Here is an 18,510-nt window from a genome sequence, read left to right on the forward strand (position 1 = left end):
AATAAATTGGGGGCAAGTATAAAATCCTGTCAAGTCCCTAAATACTCTTGCATTGATGGGCTTTTAATGAAGTTTTGCTCTAATTTGACCACATATTAGAGAAAGGCAGGTCGCTTCTAAGATCTCTGATACCTATCAGGCAACGCGTGTTGGGTCACGAGCCCTCAGTCTGAGAGAGGAACATTTAAAGTGAAGAAAGCAGAAAAAGCTTCTTCCTAACCAGTGTGACATTTATTCCAATAAGAATTTTCCCCCTTCAGTAGGAATTGTAAAAATAATGCAGAGGTGGCTGTGGGTAATTGAAGGGCTTTAACGGGAGGTAGGAGGGCTTGTGTCCTTTAGGGCCACTGCACTGCAGTAAAACAAAAGAAAGGTGCCATCGGGCTACCCCAAAAGAGCATGCATTCAGGCATCGTTACTTGTAGTGACAGAAAATCTAGGGGTGCCAACTAAAGGAAGAGTTTAGGGGGCAGAGGAAAACCCCCCAAACTAACCGGAATCAATTTAAAAGGATCACCCAGAGAACAGTGACCATTTCCAAAGAGCGACTGTGATCTATGCTATGCTGTGATCCAGTGGAAAACTGCAATATGGTGAATGTATTTAGCACATATAAAAATATCATTTGCACTCATAATTGAATTGAGATAATCCTTTCATTCCCTTTCTTCTGGGTCACGCTGAACAAACCAGTCCCCACTCTACCTAGAAAGTTGTGGGGTAAGCACAGGGTAGCCTTTTGAGCAGAAGTCTAAACTGTAAGTTCATTGAGGGAGGGAACATGACTGCTAATTATTTCGTATTTTAATAATAATAATAACAATTATTATTAAGATAATTATTATTAAGATAATAATTGTTATTATTATTATTGTGGTACTTGTTAAACGGTTACTCTGTTCCAGGCACTGACTAGTACTAAGTGCTGGGGTGGATACAATCAAATCAGCTTGGACACATTCCCTGTCCTGCATGGGGCTCTCAGTCCCAATCCCCTTTTTACAGATGAGGTAACTGAGGCCCAGCAAATTGAAATGACTTGCACAAAGTCACAGAGCAGACCAGTGGCAGAGTCAGGATTAGAACCCAAGACCTTCTGTCTCCCTGGGCCGTGCTCTATCCACTCGGCCACGCTGCTTCTCTAAAGTACTCTCCTAAGCGCTTAGTACAGTACTCTGCACATAGTAAAGACTCAGTAAATACCACTGATCGACTGCATATGGAGAAATGGCACGCTTTGGTAACTGGAAATTCAATAATACGAAGGACATGGTCACCTTTAAGACAGAGAGGTAATTTCAGTGAGAGAGGGTCAAAAGCTCCTTAGTGTTTTTATTCATTCAATCGTCTCAGGACAGTAGCAGTGACAAGCAGTAGCATCTTAACTGACTAGGACAGAATCTTTCCAATATCCACACCCAACACATGTTTTGCAGTTCCCCAGCCAATTAAAACTCAGGGTAACTCAGACCTGTTTCTATCCCCAGTGTATAAAAACCACATCTGAATAAGAACCCCACCACGGGAACTTTTTTTCCTAATCAGTGGGTACATTATCAAACCTTTTGAAGCGTTAAAATTTGTCATACTAAAAAAGGAATTGTACATTCGAAGTCCACCCAAGAGAACAAGGACAAAAGGCAAAAATAACGAAGGATAAATCATATTATTTTGGAGTAGTGTAGATGCCCTCAGCTCTGCCGCAAGGCAGGCTTTCAGCGCATCTCGGGGATTAGGGCGAGTTCTTCCAACAGCACGAGCCAAGCAGGCCACGATATCGTAGTGAGAACTTCCGTGCGAGTTTTCACGGGAATGCAACTCTCACGTCTGAGGAGAACCACAGGTAATGAGGCATTTCAAGAAAAATGGCTTCGGCCAAAGGAGCTGCTCTACAGCCAAGATCACAATCCATCTCATCATCACCCGTTTCCGATATGCAGGTATTCTGCCAGTCAACTCACGGACGTTACCACAATTTCTAGATCTGTGGCGTACGTGCTCAAGATTTCTCCAAGGAAGGCTATTTGAAAAAGGCAATTATTAAAAGCCATGAAGACAAAAAATAAATAAATACAAGGGCAATGAAAGAAAAGTTCAACTCTCTGGAGCCAAAACCCACGGTTGACCTTAGAAGTGGATTTAGGACACGGGGCAGGTAAAAAGTTACACTGCATATGTGGGCTCCGTTAGAGCAACTCAGGTCACCCGTGTATTCTCCACCGGGGTTTGTTTAAAGACAACTCGGTTCTGAAGGTGGGAAATCCCTTTTGGGGAAAATGCAAACCTTTGCCTGGCATTTATCACACTGGCCTATTTCTCCACTTGGCTTTCGAAAATGGGGCAATTCAAAGAGACAGACCTTACTGAATGGAGGAAGAACATGAAATGTGCTTTTAATGCATAAAAAATCACAGTGGATAGCAGCGAAGGACATGGTAGGGGGAGAGTCAGGAGAATTTTATCATTCACATTGTGATTATTCTGCACATTGATGAAAGATTCTTCAAACTTCTAAAAACCTCAAGACTTTTTTTTCTTAAAAAATAAAATCAAAAATAAATCCCAAACACCTTGCCAGCACTCTCCCGTCGCCCTCCCTCCCCCCTCAAAAAAATAACCCCAAACAGAACCGTGGTTCAACTACCCACAAACTGAAACATTGTTATGGCAGCAAAAGGTTTTGAGAGCAACAAACATTTGTAAACTGTATTTCGATCTCTCTCTGGTTTTTTTTTTTTGTTGTTTTCTGTGGGTTTTTTTTTTATTATTCCCAAAGTGCAAGATGCGAGATTCCGGTGGGCTTTCAGTAGTGCTTTTCCTGCAAGTAATCCTTCATTTTGTTTGGCAAAGGCAGTTTCTGAATCAGGTCTATCCTAGTGTACTGGCGAATGACGAAACGGCACAGATACTGCAAGGAGCGCACCTGCATAAACCGCGACACCGGATTGGTCAGTCTGACGGGGTAGGTGGCCGATCCGGGCAGGCGGGACCGCGAGTAGCAAAAGGCGCCGTTTTCCGAGTCCCTGATCGAATGTTCGATTAGATCGACGATGGACGTGTGCCCCTCCACGTCGGGCTGTTCGTAAAAGCTAAACCGGCCGTTGGAGTGTTCGATCCGGGTGTGCAAGGTCTTCCCGTGGGAGCGGAAGCTCAGGCTCAGGAGGTAACGGTCGTCGGAACTGTCGCGGACGAGGAAGGACCCGTCGGCCACGTTGGCCAGCTTGCCCTCCGCCTCCCAGCGGGTGATGGGGCCCCAGTACCAGCCCTGCCGAGCCAGCTTCTTCAGCTCTTCCGTCAGGCTGGTCACCACCATGGGGCCGCTGCTCTGCACCGAGTCGTACACCCTCCCGACCCCGGGGGCCGAGTTGGGGTCGAAGTTCAGATGGCAGCGCACGCTCTCGGCCCCGTGGGCCCCCGGGCCGGCCAGGCCGCCCAAGTTCCTTTGGATGGGGTTGTTCTGCAGTGGAGGTAGCAGCGGGGATAGGGGCGGGGGGTCGCCGGGGTCGGGCTGGGGGCCCTGCAGGGCGCCGAGCCCCACGCCGTCCCCCGCCGGATCCCCCGGGCCGTCCGGGGCCGCCGCCGCCGCCTCCCGCCGGCCCTCCTCTTCGGAGAAGGGGCCCACCCCGGCGTGCGACGCGGCCGACGAGACCTCCATGGGCGAGGACCCGTCCGGGCAGCAGCTCCGCGATCCCTCCAGGGGGTACATCCCCTCCTCTAAAGGCACAGTGTACTGAAGGTAGTCCTGAGGCACGAGTCCGATAACTACAGGCACGTGGTCGTCGATGTGAAGACGCAGGTCCCCGGCGGGAGAGGCCGCCGGCCTCGGGAAGCCACCGCTGGGCTCCGGGCCGCCCCCGTCCGGCTGCAGCTCGCGGAAGTCCTTGCGCACCCCGTTCGGGGCCGGGCTGGGGTGGGCCGAGTGCACCAGGGCCTTCACCCTCACCTCCATCTTGATGCAGGTCTCCTCCGAGGTGGTGGGCCGCAGGGGCCAGGGGGTCGGGCTGTAGTGGTGGTTGCGGAGAGATGTGGACCGGAGGGGCCGCTGGGCCCGCGCGTCCTTGAAGGCCAGCGGGGCGGAGGAGGAGGAAAAGCTGTCCTCGTCGCCGGAGCCCAAGGACGCCGGCCCGCCCTTTCCCTTGGGCTTCTGCTTGGCCGACAGCCGCCTTTTCAGCGAGCCCATCAGGCTCTCGCTTTTCGATCGGTTCTTCCCGCCCTTCTCGTCCTCGCCGTTCACTTCGCAGCCGGTCAACTCTTTTCCGTAGCAGCTCCCGAACAGGGAATCGTCTTTAGCAAATTCGCCGGCCAGGGATGACGGCTGGACCACCACGAAGTCGCTCTCTTCTTTGTTTTTATTCAGGTTGAAAGACTTGCGGAATGTTTTCAGACTGATCTTCTTCATTCTGCCTCGGGACCGAATCCTGCCGAATCAATGACTCTGCCGGGACTGTCGGCTCCCAACGCCCAGAGGTGCGCTTTGGTTCATGGGTATTTTTCAGCTTCCTTTAATGATCGGAGCCATTTCCTGGAGAGAAACAGAGAGAAATTTATAATAATTATAACAATAACAATAATAATGGTAGTTGTTAAGTGCTTACTATGTGCCAAGCTCCGTTCTAAGTGCTGGAACTCAGTAACATAACATGGCCGCTGACTCTACCCAGAGTTCCACCAACCATGATGCCTGGCGTGAGCTTGGAGTTCACCAAAATCTTCTGATCCTTCTTCTGCCGAGCACTCCTGGCCCGAATCGTCAGTAGGGCAGATTGTTCTCTTGGCCTAGGTGAGTTGCCCTGAACTTTTCCCTAATTTTTTTAATGGCATTTGTTATGTACTCATGAGTCGAGCACTCTTCCAGACTATGAGCCCTTCTTCTAGATTGTGAGCCCTTTGTTGGGTAGGGATTGTCTCTATCTGTTGCCGAATTGTACTTTCCAAGCACTCTGTACAGTGCTCTGAACACAGTAAGCGCTCAATAAATTATGAATTGAATGAATGAATGAACATTCTGAGCGCTGAGGTAGATACAAGATGATCAGGTTGGACACAGTTTCTATCTCACATAGAGCTCAGAGTCTAAGTCAGAGGGAGGAGGACTTCATCCCCATTTTACAGATGAGATAACTGAGGCACAGAGAAAAAAGTGACTTGCCCGAGGTCACATGACAGACAAGTGGAGGAACCAGGATTAGAACACAGGTCTTCTGTCTCCCAAGCCCACGGTCTTTCCACAAGGACATGCTGCTTCTTGACTGAAATTCATCCTATTCCTCTATTTTCTACAAATGTACCTTGGTCCCTCGCCCCGCCCCTTCCTCCCCCACCCCCTCGCCTCCCCCACCTCCCGCTGACACCCTCCACCACCCATCTTGAGGGAAAGGCTGCCAGAGTCAGGAAATAATGCACCAGCAGATGAGCGACAAGGAGGAGGAGGAGAAAAAGCAGCCAAGGGCACGAAATTGGGCAACTGGCCCTGCACAAGTAGTTTGGAGGTGGATGCAAATTTTAGGAAAGGCAGCCATAAAAAAAAATTCAACAAAAAAACCCCACCCATCATTATGTTTCTCTACTTTTCTTAGCCTGACTACATGAAAATGCATTTGTTTTTCAGTCATACTGAAACAAACTGCACTAAAATCTAGCAAAAAGACTATTCCTTTGGGATTTAGCCAAATTAACTGTAAGGAGTGACAAAATTCACTTGTAGCTGGTTCAGTATTGGGCTCTTTTATTGGAAAAAAAAGTATACTGCATTTATAAATTGTGTTTGGAGTTTGCTGCCCATTTTCAGCCCGGTGAATTTACTGGGTTTCTACTGGTATTTAAGGACAACCCATTCGCAGTACTCTACTCTCAGGGATATGTGTTTCATTGATAGAAACAAAAGAAAAACAGTAAAAGAGAAAAAGGACAAAAATTATCATTCCTAAATTTAAACCAACCTATCCAACTTGTCTTTTCAGATATTTCTACTAACAAATGACTCATCCTCTGAGCAGCAAGCAGAAATATAAACCTATTGTCTTTAATCATGTCAGACTTCCAAAATGCACGTGCTGGGCCCGGTGGTGGTCTGAGGTCCAACCCACATCGATCATTCTACTGTACTTATTGAGCACTTCTCACTCTAGGCTTCAAGGCTCTCCATCACATTGCCCCCTCCTACCTCTCCTCCCTTCTCTCTTTCCACTGCCCACCCCGCACGCTCCGCTTCTCTGCCGCCCACCTCCTCACCGTCCCCCGATCTCGCCTATCCCGCCGTCGACCCTTGGGCCACATCCTCCCGCGGTCCTGGAATGCCCTCCCTCCTCACCTCCGCCAAACTCATTCTCTTCCCCTCTTCAAAACCCTACTTACAGCTCACCTCCTCCAAGAGGCCTTCCCAGACTGAGCTCCCCTTCTCCCTCTACTCCCTTTACCGCCCCCCTACACCTCTCCACAGCTAAACCCTCTTCTCCCCCCATTTCCCTCTGCTCCTCCCCGTCTCCCTTCCCATCCCCTCATCACTGTACTCATCTGCTCAACTGTATATATTTTCATTACCCTATTTATTTTGTTAAAGAGATGTACATCGCCTTGATTCTATTTATTTGCTATTGTTTTAATGAGATGTTCATCCCCTTGATTCTATTTATTGCTATTGTTCTTGCTGTCCATCTCCCCCCGATTAGACTGTAAACCCGTCAAAGGGCAAGGACTGTCTCTATATGCTACCGATTTGTACATTCCAAGCGCTTAGTACAGTGCTCTGCACATAGTAAGCACTCAATAAATACTATTGAATGATTGAATGAACTTCCTGTGTTCAGGACACTGTATTTAGCTCTTGGGAGGGCATGATACCAAAGAGTAAGTATAGGCAATCCCTGCCCACAGGGAGCTGAGAAACTAGCTCATTTTGGGAAGGGATCATGTCTACCAACTCTCTTGTACTCTCCCAAGTGCTTCGTACAGTGCTCTGCACACAGCAAGTGCTCAATAAATTTCAGTGATTGACTGAGATATATACATACATATGCAATGCCTCCCCTAAGCATTTTGATAGTCACCCAACTTCCACCCACCACATTTATGTACATAGTCTTATACTTGGTTGCATCCCCAAATGTAATTTATTTTAATGCCTGCCTCCCCCACAAGACTGTAAGCTCCTTGAGGTCAGGGGTCATGTTTAACAATTGTATTGTGCTCTGCTGGATTCTCAGCACAGTGCTCTGCACACAATAGACACTCAAAAAATACCACCAATGGACTGATTAATGGAACAAGAGAGAACAGAGTCTTCTTCCCCAGTACATCTTGACGGGACAGAAGTCCTTGGATGGCTGGTGAACGTCATGCATACGTCAGCCCTTCCAGGCCATAAGTGAAATTTCACCCGGCGGGTTTTGGGCTGGTTACGAAACAATGCCTAGACCCTAGAGCAGGCTTGGCCCCAGCCTTTCCATCCAGACAAGGATCAAACAGACCACAAGGAACAACAGAGATGCTATTTTCTTTTTCTCGATAGACTGAACTTCAACACAAAATTTTACAATCCAGTTGGATTGGTCAACTGGCCTCTGACTGGACAGGTTCCACATTTCCGGAGGAGAAGGCGGCAAATGACGTTGGCACTCACTGCTACTTGGCTTCTGGATAGAGAGTGGCCATTACCACCTAAGCAACATCCCCCCACCCCGGCCTCTCTTCACTGCCTACTGAGTAATGGAGAGAAAGGGCCAGGGGAACCGCTAGGGAAGAAAGGGAGAAAGGGCGGAGAAGGAAAAGAGAGAAGGAGAAGGAGCAGGAATGGGAGAGGGAAAGCAGGAGGGAGTGGACATTTGCTTAGCTTGGAAAGCACTGCCAAAAGCCTCAGCCAAAGGGGTCGACCTCTCCCTTCAGCCCAAAACGCACAATAGAAGAGCAAGAGCAACCAGGAAGAGTGGAAAGAGAGATGGGAGGAAGGTGAGGGAACAGAAAATCAATCCACCAACCAACCACTGATACTTGTTGAGTGCTGGGTGGAGAGCACTTTATTAAGTGCTTGGGAGAAAAAATATAGAACAGTTGGTAGAGACAATCTCTGCCCTCAAGGATCTTATAGTCTAGTGGAGGAGACCAAAATTAAAATAAAGATACAGGAAGCAGCAGAGTATGATGATATGTACATACGTGTTCTGTGGTTAGGGTGGTAAATCAAAATGTTTAAAGAATGCAGAGACAGTACTACGTGGCGTAGTGGATAGAGCATGGGCCTGGAAATCAGAAGGTCGTGGGCTCTAATCACAGCTCTGCCACTTGTCTGCTGCGTGACCTTCGGCAAGTCATTTCACTTCTCTGTGTCTCGGTTACCTCATCTGTAAAATGGGGATTGAGAATGGGAGCATCATGGAGGACAGTGACTGTGTCCAACCCATTTGCTTGTACCTACCCCAGAGTTTAGAACAGTGCCTGGCACGTAGTAAGTGCTTAACAAATACCATAATAATTATTATTACTGTTATTAACATTGAAGGAAGGGGAAATTCATTCAATAGTATTTACTGAGTGCTTACTGTGTGCAGAGCACTGTACTAAGCGCTTGGAATATACAATTCGGCAACAAATAGAGACAATCCCTGCCCAATGACAGAAGACTTACTAGATAAGAGAGGACTGATCAAAGACAGAAGAAAGGGGAATAGTCATAGGAGTAGAAGAGAAAGAGGGAGAATTAGAGGGAAAGATAATGAGAAAGTAACTAGGGAAAAGGATTGGTAAGAAAGGGACAGAAAACAACAATAATATGGACTGGACAATGAAGGATGGGATGGATATGGGGCTGAAGATTTCACAGGAATCACCTACACAAGTACAATGAAAGGCTTACACGTATACAAACCCTCTACCCCTGGTACACCAAAATTTAGTATTTGATGCCCTGAAATACAGCTTTATTGGCTATCTGAACTACTGGAAACTACCCAATTCAGTTGGCTTTTTTCATAAAAGAACTTTCACCAGCCTAAGGGTTTGCAGTTTAACAAAGAGGTCAGTGCTGGCTTCCTTACACTGCCATTTCCCCTATCTGTAATTAAATATCCATCTCCCCCTCTAGACTGAAAATCCTTTATGGGCAGAGATTACATCTAACAACTCTCTTTACCAAGTAAGCACTCATTAAATATCACTGATTGACTGAGTGCTGGGGCCACAGCTTTCTCCAAATTCTCTGCTCTTAGGATGTACTAAAAACTGCCTTCTATTTCCAAATGTAACATCTTGGGAAATTTGGAGATATGCCAATCCCACAGAAAGAAAAATAAACTTCAAAAAATAGCTTGAATTCTTTAAAAGAGAAGATTCAATATGGCCCAGAAGCAGTTAAAAAACACTAATTTTGGTGTTCATTACCATTTGTGCTTTAATAACTATGAAAGTACAGTGCATGTGTAGGTAGGGCACATGCTATGCTCCAGGTTACACTCACTACTTCTTTCTCCTGCGGACCAGCCCAGAGACAAACACCATTACATGTGAAATGCCATTTGAGAGGGGTGATGATATCTAACCACTGCCAAGAACCTAGACCCAAACTGAAACTATTAATGAAAAGCCATACCTGGATGCATCTACAAGCCTGACACCCGAAGAACCCAGGCATAAAAGGATTACACTGTCATGGACAATTCTACTCCATTCTATTCCAGGATCTGCTCTGGTTATGACTGGCAGATACTGTTGCTTTGGATGAGAGAAAAGGAAAAAAAGAAAAAAGACTGGAAGCCAAATAACTTTACATATTTGTTGCAAGCTAAATGTAAGCATTTGAGTCAACTCACTGAAATTTCTGGGTTCCAGAACTGCATAGGAAATACGAGGGGAATAGGCCAGTGTGAAAAAAGCAACTTTTTTCAATAGAAGACACGATCTTCTTATGTAATCTACTTCCAGGGAAACTCAATCCTATTCCTCAACAAAACAGTCAGCCCTTAAAACTAACCATTTAAGTATGGAGCCACTAAGGCTGGGGAGTCTACTCAAATCAATCAATGGTAACTTACTGAGTTCTTACTGTGTGCAGAGCACTGTACTAAGCCTTGGGAAAGTACAATATAACAGTTGGCAAACAAGTTCCCTGCAAAGATCTCCAATCAAATGAAACAAACAAACAAACAAACAAAAAAGGCCCAATGAAAAAACACCATAAGGCCAAACATTACAAAATTTCAAAAGTGATGCTTTAATAAGCAAGAAGTGTTTTACACTATGTTTGAATAATTTTGATGAGTTTGGTAGGATCACAATTTTGCTTTCTAAACCTGTCTCATGATTCTACAATTTTTATGGTATTTATTATTGGTAGTAATAATACCAATTTTTAAGTGCTTACTACGTTCATTCATTCATTCAATAGTATTTATTGAGTGCTTACTATGTGCAGAGGACTGTACTAAGCGCTTGGAATGAACAAGTCGGCAACAGATAGAGACAGTCCCTGCCGTTTGACGGGCTTACAGTCTAATCGGGGGAGACGGACAGACGAGAACAATGGAAATAAATAGAGTCAAGGGAAAGAACATCTCGTAAAAACAATGGCAACTAAATAGAATCAAGGCAATGTACAATTCATTAACAAAATAAATAGGGTAATGGAAATATATACAGTTGAGCAGACGAGTACAGTGCTGTGGGGATGGGAAGGGAGAGGTGGAGGAGCAGAGGGAAAGGGGGAAAAGAGGGTTTAGCTGCGGAGAGGTAAAGGGGGGGTGGTAGAGGGAGTAGAGGGAGAAGAGGAGCTCAGTCTGGGAAGGCCTCTTGGAGGAGGTGAGTTTTAAGTAGGGTTTTGAAGAGGGGAAGAGAATCAGTTTGGCGGAGGTGAGGAGGGAGGGCATTCCAGGACCGCGGGAGGACGTGGCCTGGGGGTCGATGGCGGGATAGGCGAGACCGAGGGACGGTGAGGAGGTGGGCGGCAGAGGAGCGGAGCGTGCGGGGTGGGCGGTAGAAAGAGAGAAGGGAGGAGAGGTAGGAAGGGGCAAGGTGAGGTAGAGCCTTGAAGCCTAGAGTGAGGAGTTTTTGTTTGGAGCGGAGGTTGATAGGCAACCACTGGAGTTGTTTAAGAAGGGGAGTGACATGCCCAGATCGTTTCTGCAGGAAGATGAGCCGGGCAGCGGAGTGAAGAATAGACCGGAGCAGGGCGAGAGAGGAGGAAGGGAGGTCAGAGAGAAGGCTGACACAGTAGTCTAGCCGGGATATAACGAGAGCCCGTAGCAGTAAGGTAGCCGTTTGGGTGGAGAGGAAAGGGCGGATCTTGGCGATATCGTAAAGGTGAAACCGGCAGGTCTCGGTAACGGATAGGATGTGTGGGGTGAACGAGAGAGACGAGTCAAGGATGACACCGAGATCGCGGGCCCGAGAGACGGGAAGGAGGGTCGTGCCATCCACGGTGATAGAGAAGTCTGGGAGAGGACCGGGTTTGGGAGGGAAGATGAGGAGCTCAGTTTTTCTCATGTTGAGTTTTAGGTAGCGGGCTGACATCCAGGTGGAGACGTCCCGGAGGCAGGAGGAGATGCGAGCCTGAAGGGAGGGGGAGAGGACAGGGGCGTGCCAGACACTGTTCGAACAGCTGGGGGTGGATACAAGCAAATTGGGTTGGACACAGTCCCTGTCCCAAGTGGGACTCACAGTTTCATTTCCCACTTCACTCATTCACTGAGAGCTTACTGTGTGCACAGCATTGTACTAAGCCCTTGGAAAGCACAATTCGGCAACAAATTGAGACGATCCTTACCCAACAATGGGCTCACAGTCCAGAAGATGAGGTAGCAACGTCACACCGCAGGCAGACCCTGAAGCCCAAGCTCTTTTATTCATCCATTCAATCATATTTATTGAGGACTTAGTGTGTACAGAGTACTGTACTCAGTGCTTGGGAGAGTACAGTATAACAGTAAACAGACATTCCCTGCCCACAGTGTGCTTACAGTGGAGGGAGACAGACAGACATTAATATAAATAAATAAATTACAGATATATACATAAGTGCTGTGGGGCTGGGATGGGGTGTGAATAAAGGAAGCAAGTCAGGGCAATGCAAAAGGGAGAGGGAGAAGAGGATAGGAGGGCTTAGTCAGGGAAGGCCTCTTAGGAGTTGTGCCTTCAATAAGGCTCTGAAGGTGGGGAAAGTGATTGTCCAATATGAGGAGGAAGGGCGTTCCAGGCAAGAGGCAGGATGTGGGCGAGGGGTTGGTGGTGATGCTGCTTCCCAATGCCACTGGTATGTGGCTGGCACCATTGCAGGGGGGAAACATTCTTCGAGAACCAGGTACTACACTCACAGTGAGTTCACAAGAGATCCTGGATATGCAAGCACACTGATTTTAGAGGTGCCATTCCTAACTCATTTCTATTCCAATGAAATCTGTGGACTCCTGTTTGCAGCAAGGGCACCCGCAGGAGCCCGCTGAAAATACTAAATGGCTTCTAAAAGCACCTCTCATGAGGCTAGCTGCGGGTCCCTGAGGGCCGGGACTTGGTCTTTCTCCTTCTGCTTTACGTGACCAAGTGCTCACAGCAGTAGCAGCTCGATAAGTGCTGTGTTCACCTTTTGGAATTAGATTCACCATCAAAACCCAAGGGAATTTTTTTGAGTACATAAATTCAAGCATTCTTCAGCACCAAATTAGAGCAAATAGCTACAACGATCAACAAATATCAACAGTCATCTAACTTATTTGTACGTCAAAAGGAAACAGTCTTTTCACTTAATGTTAACTACGCAGATTTTCAAAGGTGATTTCCCCTACAGTGAAAGTCTAAAATGACAAGAGTTTTGAAAGAGGATTTACAACTGAGTCATATCTACTAGATGATGTTATTAAGTTAAAGAGGATTAGTCTACCAATACAGCAGTTTTCACTCTGTCTCACTCCCTTCTCTAGGCTCCCCTCCCCCACCCAACTTCGCCATGAGGTTGGAACTCTTAGGCCCGTGTCCTATTTCTCCTCCCCAGTGCCTAGAATGGTCTAGTGGAAAGCGCACAGGCCTGGGAATCCACATCCTGACCCAGTCCCTTGCCTGCTGTGTGACCTTGGGAAAGTCGTTGAACTTGTCTGTACCTAAGGTTCCTCATCTGTAAAGGGGGGAAGTAAATTCCTGTTCTCCATTCTACTTAAACTAAGGCCAGCGACTATGTCTGACATGATTATATGGTTCCTCTCCCAGCAGCTAGAACAGTGCTTGGCATCACACTAAGGGCTTAACAAATCTCACAGCTATTATTATTATTAGAATTCGCATGTGGTGCATGCTCAATCTCCTTTTCACCCAAAACAATGCAGGTGTTAAAGCAAAACGTGAACCGGACTTTTCAATCATTCATTCAATCGTGCTTACTGTGCGCAGAGCACTGTATGAAGCGCTTGGGAAAGTACAACAAAATAAAAGTTACATTCCTTGCCCACAAGTCTAGAGGTGGGGAGACAGACATCAGTACAAATAGATAAAATTGAAAATATGGAATGCTTCACTCAAGGATGAATTGGAGTTCATCCTTGTAATCTTCCCTGTATCATTCCAATTTGTCATAACACCACTTCACTGTCCCAGAGCTAGTAAGGGAAGTCAACGAGTCCTTTCACTAAGTGTGTGGATGTCAGAAATCCAGACTACTGATTTCATGACAAATTCCATCCCATGGACTGGAATAAACTTCCCTGACAGGGTAGAAAACACTGCTCCAGCATGAGAAAATGGAAAAGGCAGCCGACTTCCGGGGTTGGGTGTATTAGACCTTTGCCCAGGCCCCAACAGGCCCGTTGGGGTGGAGTCTGGACCGAGCCCAAATCAGTCGGGTTCGAGATGAGTTTGGACAGCTGTGGCCCCATGGTGAGGCCAAGGCCAGGGGGAGGGGGCTCAAATGCACATTTATATGACTTTCTGTTTCGGTTTCTTCAGAAGATGAAATCAAACCCATCATGCAAACAGATGCTTATGGGCTAGGGACACTACCTGACTTAAAGGCTCAAACTTCACGGGGGCTGGGAATGTGGTGACCTCCATTAAATGTCTCAGCACTGCCCCACCAAGCCCCAAATTCTTAAACTGAAAGTGAGCCAGGAGAGGAGGCTCCAAAGCCTCTGGCCGGGACATCGGGTCTGAGGGTGTGGGTGTTTTTGAGTGACTGTAATTACCGAAGTGTATTATTAGAAAGCCACTTAACCGGCTCTTGCCCCCATGAGCGCCCAACCCTGTGAGCTCCTTGTGGGCAGGGATAGCATCAACCAAAATTAGTATTGTACTTTGTATAGTGCTCCTTCACATAATGAATGCTCCAAAAACCCACTGATTGATCTGATAACTTTACATCTTCGGAACAACAACCAAAAAATCAATACCTCACCTGCCAGTTGGCAGAAAAGGGCAGATGAGTGTTTATGCATAGCGGGCAGAACACAGACCTGGGAGTCAGAAGGTTATGGGTTCTAATCCCACCATCGCCATTTGTCTGCTGTGCGGCCTTGGGCAAGTCATTTTACTTCTCCATGCCTCAGTTACTTCATTTGTAAAATGGGGATTGAGACTCTGAGGCACACGTGAGAGCCCATTGTTGGGCAGGCATTGTCTCTATCTGTTGCCGAATTGTACATTCCAATCACTTAGTACAGTGCTGTGCACATAGTAAGCGCTCAATAAATATGATTGAATGAATGAATGAATGTGGGACAGGTACTGTGTAAAACCCAATTTGATTGTATCTACCCCAGGACTTAGTACAGTGCTTGGCACATAGTAAGCGCTTAACAAATACCACAATTTCAAAAGCAGCTAGGCCTAATGGCAAATAGGGAGTCAGAGGACATGGGTCCTAAACCTAGCTCTGCACCTGTCTGCTGTGTGACTTCGGACAAGTCAATTGACTGCTCTGTGCCTCAGTTAACTCATCTATAAAATGGGGATTAAGACTGTGAGCCGCACATGGGACAACCTGATTACCTTGTATCTACCCCAGTGCTTAGAACAGGGCTTAGCACATAGTAAGTGCTTAACAAATGCCATAATTATTAGTATCATAATTCATCTTCTGCCTCATTAGCTATGAGTCCAAGGCAACACAAATACTTGGGAGCAGCAACTGACAAGAAGACAAGCAGGGCACAGACCGGGTGTCTTTGTAACGAATGGGCTGGACTGAGCAAGGAGAAGGACGCCGACGAGATTGTGAGTGAACGACTTGTCCTGAAAACGTGGCCTTGGTTTCTGCAGCGAGGAAAGAAAATGGGAATCGGCCAAAGTCTTGCTGTCCCTGACCTATAGGTTGGGACAGGGAGAGTGGGAAAATGTAAACTATCTGGGGTTTCTTTGAGGGCTTGGAACCTTATCAAGTTATTTGGGAAACACGGCACAACCAGACAAAGTGTGCTGAGGGAGGGGGGAAAACAATACTTTCCCAGAATTTAGTAAAAATGGTGCCTGGCCCACAGCCTTCCAATCGGCCTTGGACCACTCCCCATTTAATAACTGGCCCACAGCAGCAAGGTGCTTATGCTTTTCCCAACAACCACCACAAAATGAAACAGCTATCATTGAGTGCTTAGTACAGTGCTCTGCACACAAGAAGCTCTCAAAAAAAATAATAATAATTATGGTATTTTTTTAAGCGCTTACTATGGGCTAAGCACTGTTCTAAGCCCTGGGGTAGATAGAAGGTAATCAGGTTGTCCCATGTTGGGCTCATAGTCTTAATCCCCAATTTACAGATGAGGTAAATGAGGCACAGAGAAGTTAAATCACTTGCCCCACGTCACAGCAGACAAATGCGGAGCCGGGATTAGAACCTATGTCCTCTGATTCCTGATTGATTGATTGATCATCACTATACTCCTACTGGATCATTTCTGAAGATTTAGATGAATGGAGACTTCACATACCCTTAACGTACGGGAGAGGTGCAATTTTGAGACAAAGAACTCGGTCTGATTTCCAATGACATCATGGAACAGAGTACAGTCTGGGTTGGTGTTTGGGGGTGGAATATGTTAAGCGCTCACTATGAGCCAAGAACTGTACTAAGTGATGGGAAAGATACAAGATAATCAGGTCCCCTGTGAGGCTCAGAGTCTAAGTAAGAGGGAGAATAGGTATTAAGTTCCCATTTTTGTGGATGAAGGAATTGAGGCAAAGAGAATAATAATGTTGATACTTGTTAAGGGCTTACTATGTGCAGAGCACTGTTCTAAGCGCTGGAATAGATACAGGGTAATCAGGTTGTCCCATATGAGGCTCACAGTTAATCCCCATTTTACAGATGAGGTAACTGAGGCACAGAGAAGTTAAGTGACTTGCCCACAGTCACACAGCTGACAAGAGTCAGAGCAGGAATTCGAACCCATGACCTCTGACTCCCAAGCCCGGGCTCTTTCCACTGAGCCATGCTGACTTCCCAGAGCAGGTACATGGAAAAGCTGGGATTCAAACCCAGGTCCTCTGGCTCCCAGGCCCGTGCTCTTCCCACTAGGCCATGCTGCCTAGTGGAGTTTGCCAGCTTTTGATCCTGTCTAAATTAGCTGGCAGAGATCTCTCAATTCCAGGTGCTCCTGGATTCCCTAGTGGAAACGATGAGTGGAGGTGCTTTGTTTGGGTGGGAAGATAAATCTTCCTAATAGGTTGCCCCAGGCCTGCAGGATCTCAACAGGCTGCTCACTGGAATGAAGAAATCTGTTTTATGTCAACTCCTGATCTGAAGCAAGATCGCTGACCCACCTTTTCCATTGCATCTGATGGTTGCTCAGCAACCTGACCTAACAGCGACAGCAACTGAGCAATATCCATTCCCAGGCCAGAGATGCTTGACTTGTAAACCTACCCTCCACCTGAAAATGTGTAAGGCACTCTGTTTAAAACAGGAGGACTTCATTCACAAACAGAGAAAAAAAAACCCACTAACCTCCCCACCCACTCTGTTTCTGGAACACATTACCCAGAATGAGCCACGCAAATAACTCTACAACGCGGACTTAAAACAATGCAAGATTTAGCTGGATTTCCCACACCTCTGGCTCCAAGGCCAAGCAGACCCAATGACAGAGAGAAACAGTCAGCAAAGAGGAAATCTAACTGCTCCTCTAAGAGGGCAGTTTGTCACTCCTCAAGGTGAGTACCCTTCTGGGACTTCAGGGGGTGTCTCCTGAAGTTACCCACAGAACTCCGCAAACACAGGGTCAGGTTAAATTGTGCTCTCACTGAGGAAAGATCCACACCCAATGGGCGCCCCTATTCAACAAGGGTAACTTTGGTTAGACTGCCATAACGATAAAAATCACCGAGATATGTGTCAAGCTTTCACAATGTGCCAAGCACTTTATTAAGTGCTGGAGTAGATACAAGATGATGAGATTGGACACAGTCCCTTCCCACATGTAATCCCCATTTTACAGGTGAGGTAACAAGCACAGCGAAATGAAGTGATTTGCTCAAGGTCGCACAGCAGACAAGTGGCGAAGCTGGGATTAGGAACCAAGTCCTTCCGACTCCTACATTTTGCACGCTTCCTCTAAAAACCCTGATATTAACCCAGAAAAAAGTGGACTCTTGATTCCGGGAAGCTGGGCTGGTCACCAATGAGGCCCAAAAGAAAAAGTGACTTGCACATGCAGAAGAGAACACATAGGTTTTTGCAGGGTGGGGAGACAAGTGCAAATGATGTTTCTGAGAAGTGATCCAAGTAAAAGAGTGAACTGGAGGCAGGGAGGCGAGTGTTGAGGCTCCCTGGATCAGTGTGGTGGCAGTTGGGATGGAGAAGAAGGTGCGGATTCTGGAGATGTTGTGGAGGTTGACCCGACAGGATTTGACCGAAGACTGAATATGGAGTGGGACACGAACAACGAAAATGACCGATCAATCTTATTTATTGAGCACTTACTGTGTGCAGAGCACTGTACTAATCGCTTGGGAGAGAACAATATAACAGAGTTGGGAGACACATTCCCCTCTGCAAGAAGTTTACAGTCTAGAGGGGGTGACAGACCTTAATGTAAATCAATTATGAATATGTTCATAAGTGCCGCGAGGCTATCAACTATGACGGTGAACATTTAGTCGTGACCACTAATAAAATTCACTCAGTTCTATCCTAATTTTTTACCTTTGTGTTTTGGCAAGAATATCCTGCTAAGAACAGGGGGAACAGTCACCCAACAACTTGAGCCTGTGACGCTGTGGTAGTCAGAAGAAAAGTTTTGTGCTCGTACACAGCAGTGGACTCAAAGTACTATAGCAAGACTCTTCCTTCCAGCACAGTTTGGCGAGAACCCAAACCCCGTGTTAGAGAATCAAGTGAATTGCAAACTGAAACGGAGAAATGGATAGATAAAGATGTAAACAAAAGATAGGCTACATATTACATACTGCACCAGGCAAGCTCCTACTGGTAAATAGTCTGATTACCACAGGGTGGAATAATACATTTCTGGCCAAGTTATGATGTTTTTCTGAATCACGATTCACCATTACAACAACTCTAGGCAGTGTGGTCTACTGGGAAGGACATGGGAC

The 18,510-nt window shown here is 46.7% G+C and overlaps 1 protein-coding gene across 2 annotated transcripts in view; it reads right to left on the bottom strand.

The window, feature by feature from the left end:
• Window positions 1–1,315: 1,315 nt before the first annotated feature.
• The window catches only part of SOCS6 (suppressor of cytokine signaling 6), a 67,771-nt gene continuing 50,576 nt past the window's right edge, over window positions 1,316–18,510 (bottom strand). For both annotated transcript variants that reach the window (XM_029066683.2, XM_039912128.1), the window contains exon 3: window positions 1,316–4,522. In XM_029066683.2, coding sequence (XP_028922516.1) covers window positions 2,804–4,399 — 1,596 coding nt within the window. In that variant the 5' untranslated portion in view covers window positions 4,400–4,522 and the 3' untranslated portion in view covers window positions 1,316–2,803. The remainder of the gene's footprint in view (window positions 4,523–18,510) is intronic.

The sequence above is a fragment of the Ornithorhynchus anatinus genome, chromosome 5 (genome assembly GCF_004115215.2).
Source record: "Ornithorhynchus anatinus isolate Pmale09 chromosome 5, mOrnAna1.pri.v4, whole genome shotgun sequence".
NCBI classification, from domain to species: Eukaryota; Metazoa; Chordata; class Mammalia; order Monotremata; family Ornithorhynchidae; genus Ornithorhynchus; species Ornithorhynchus anatinus.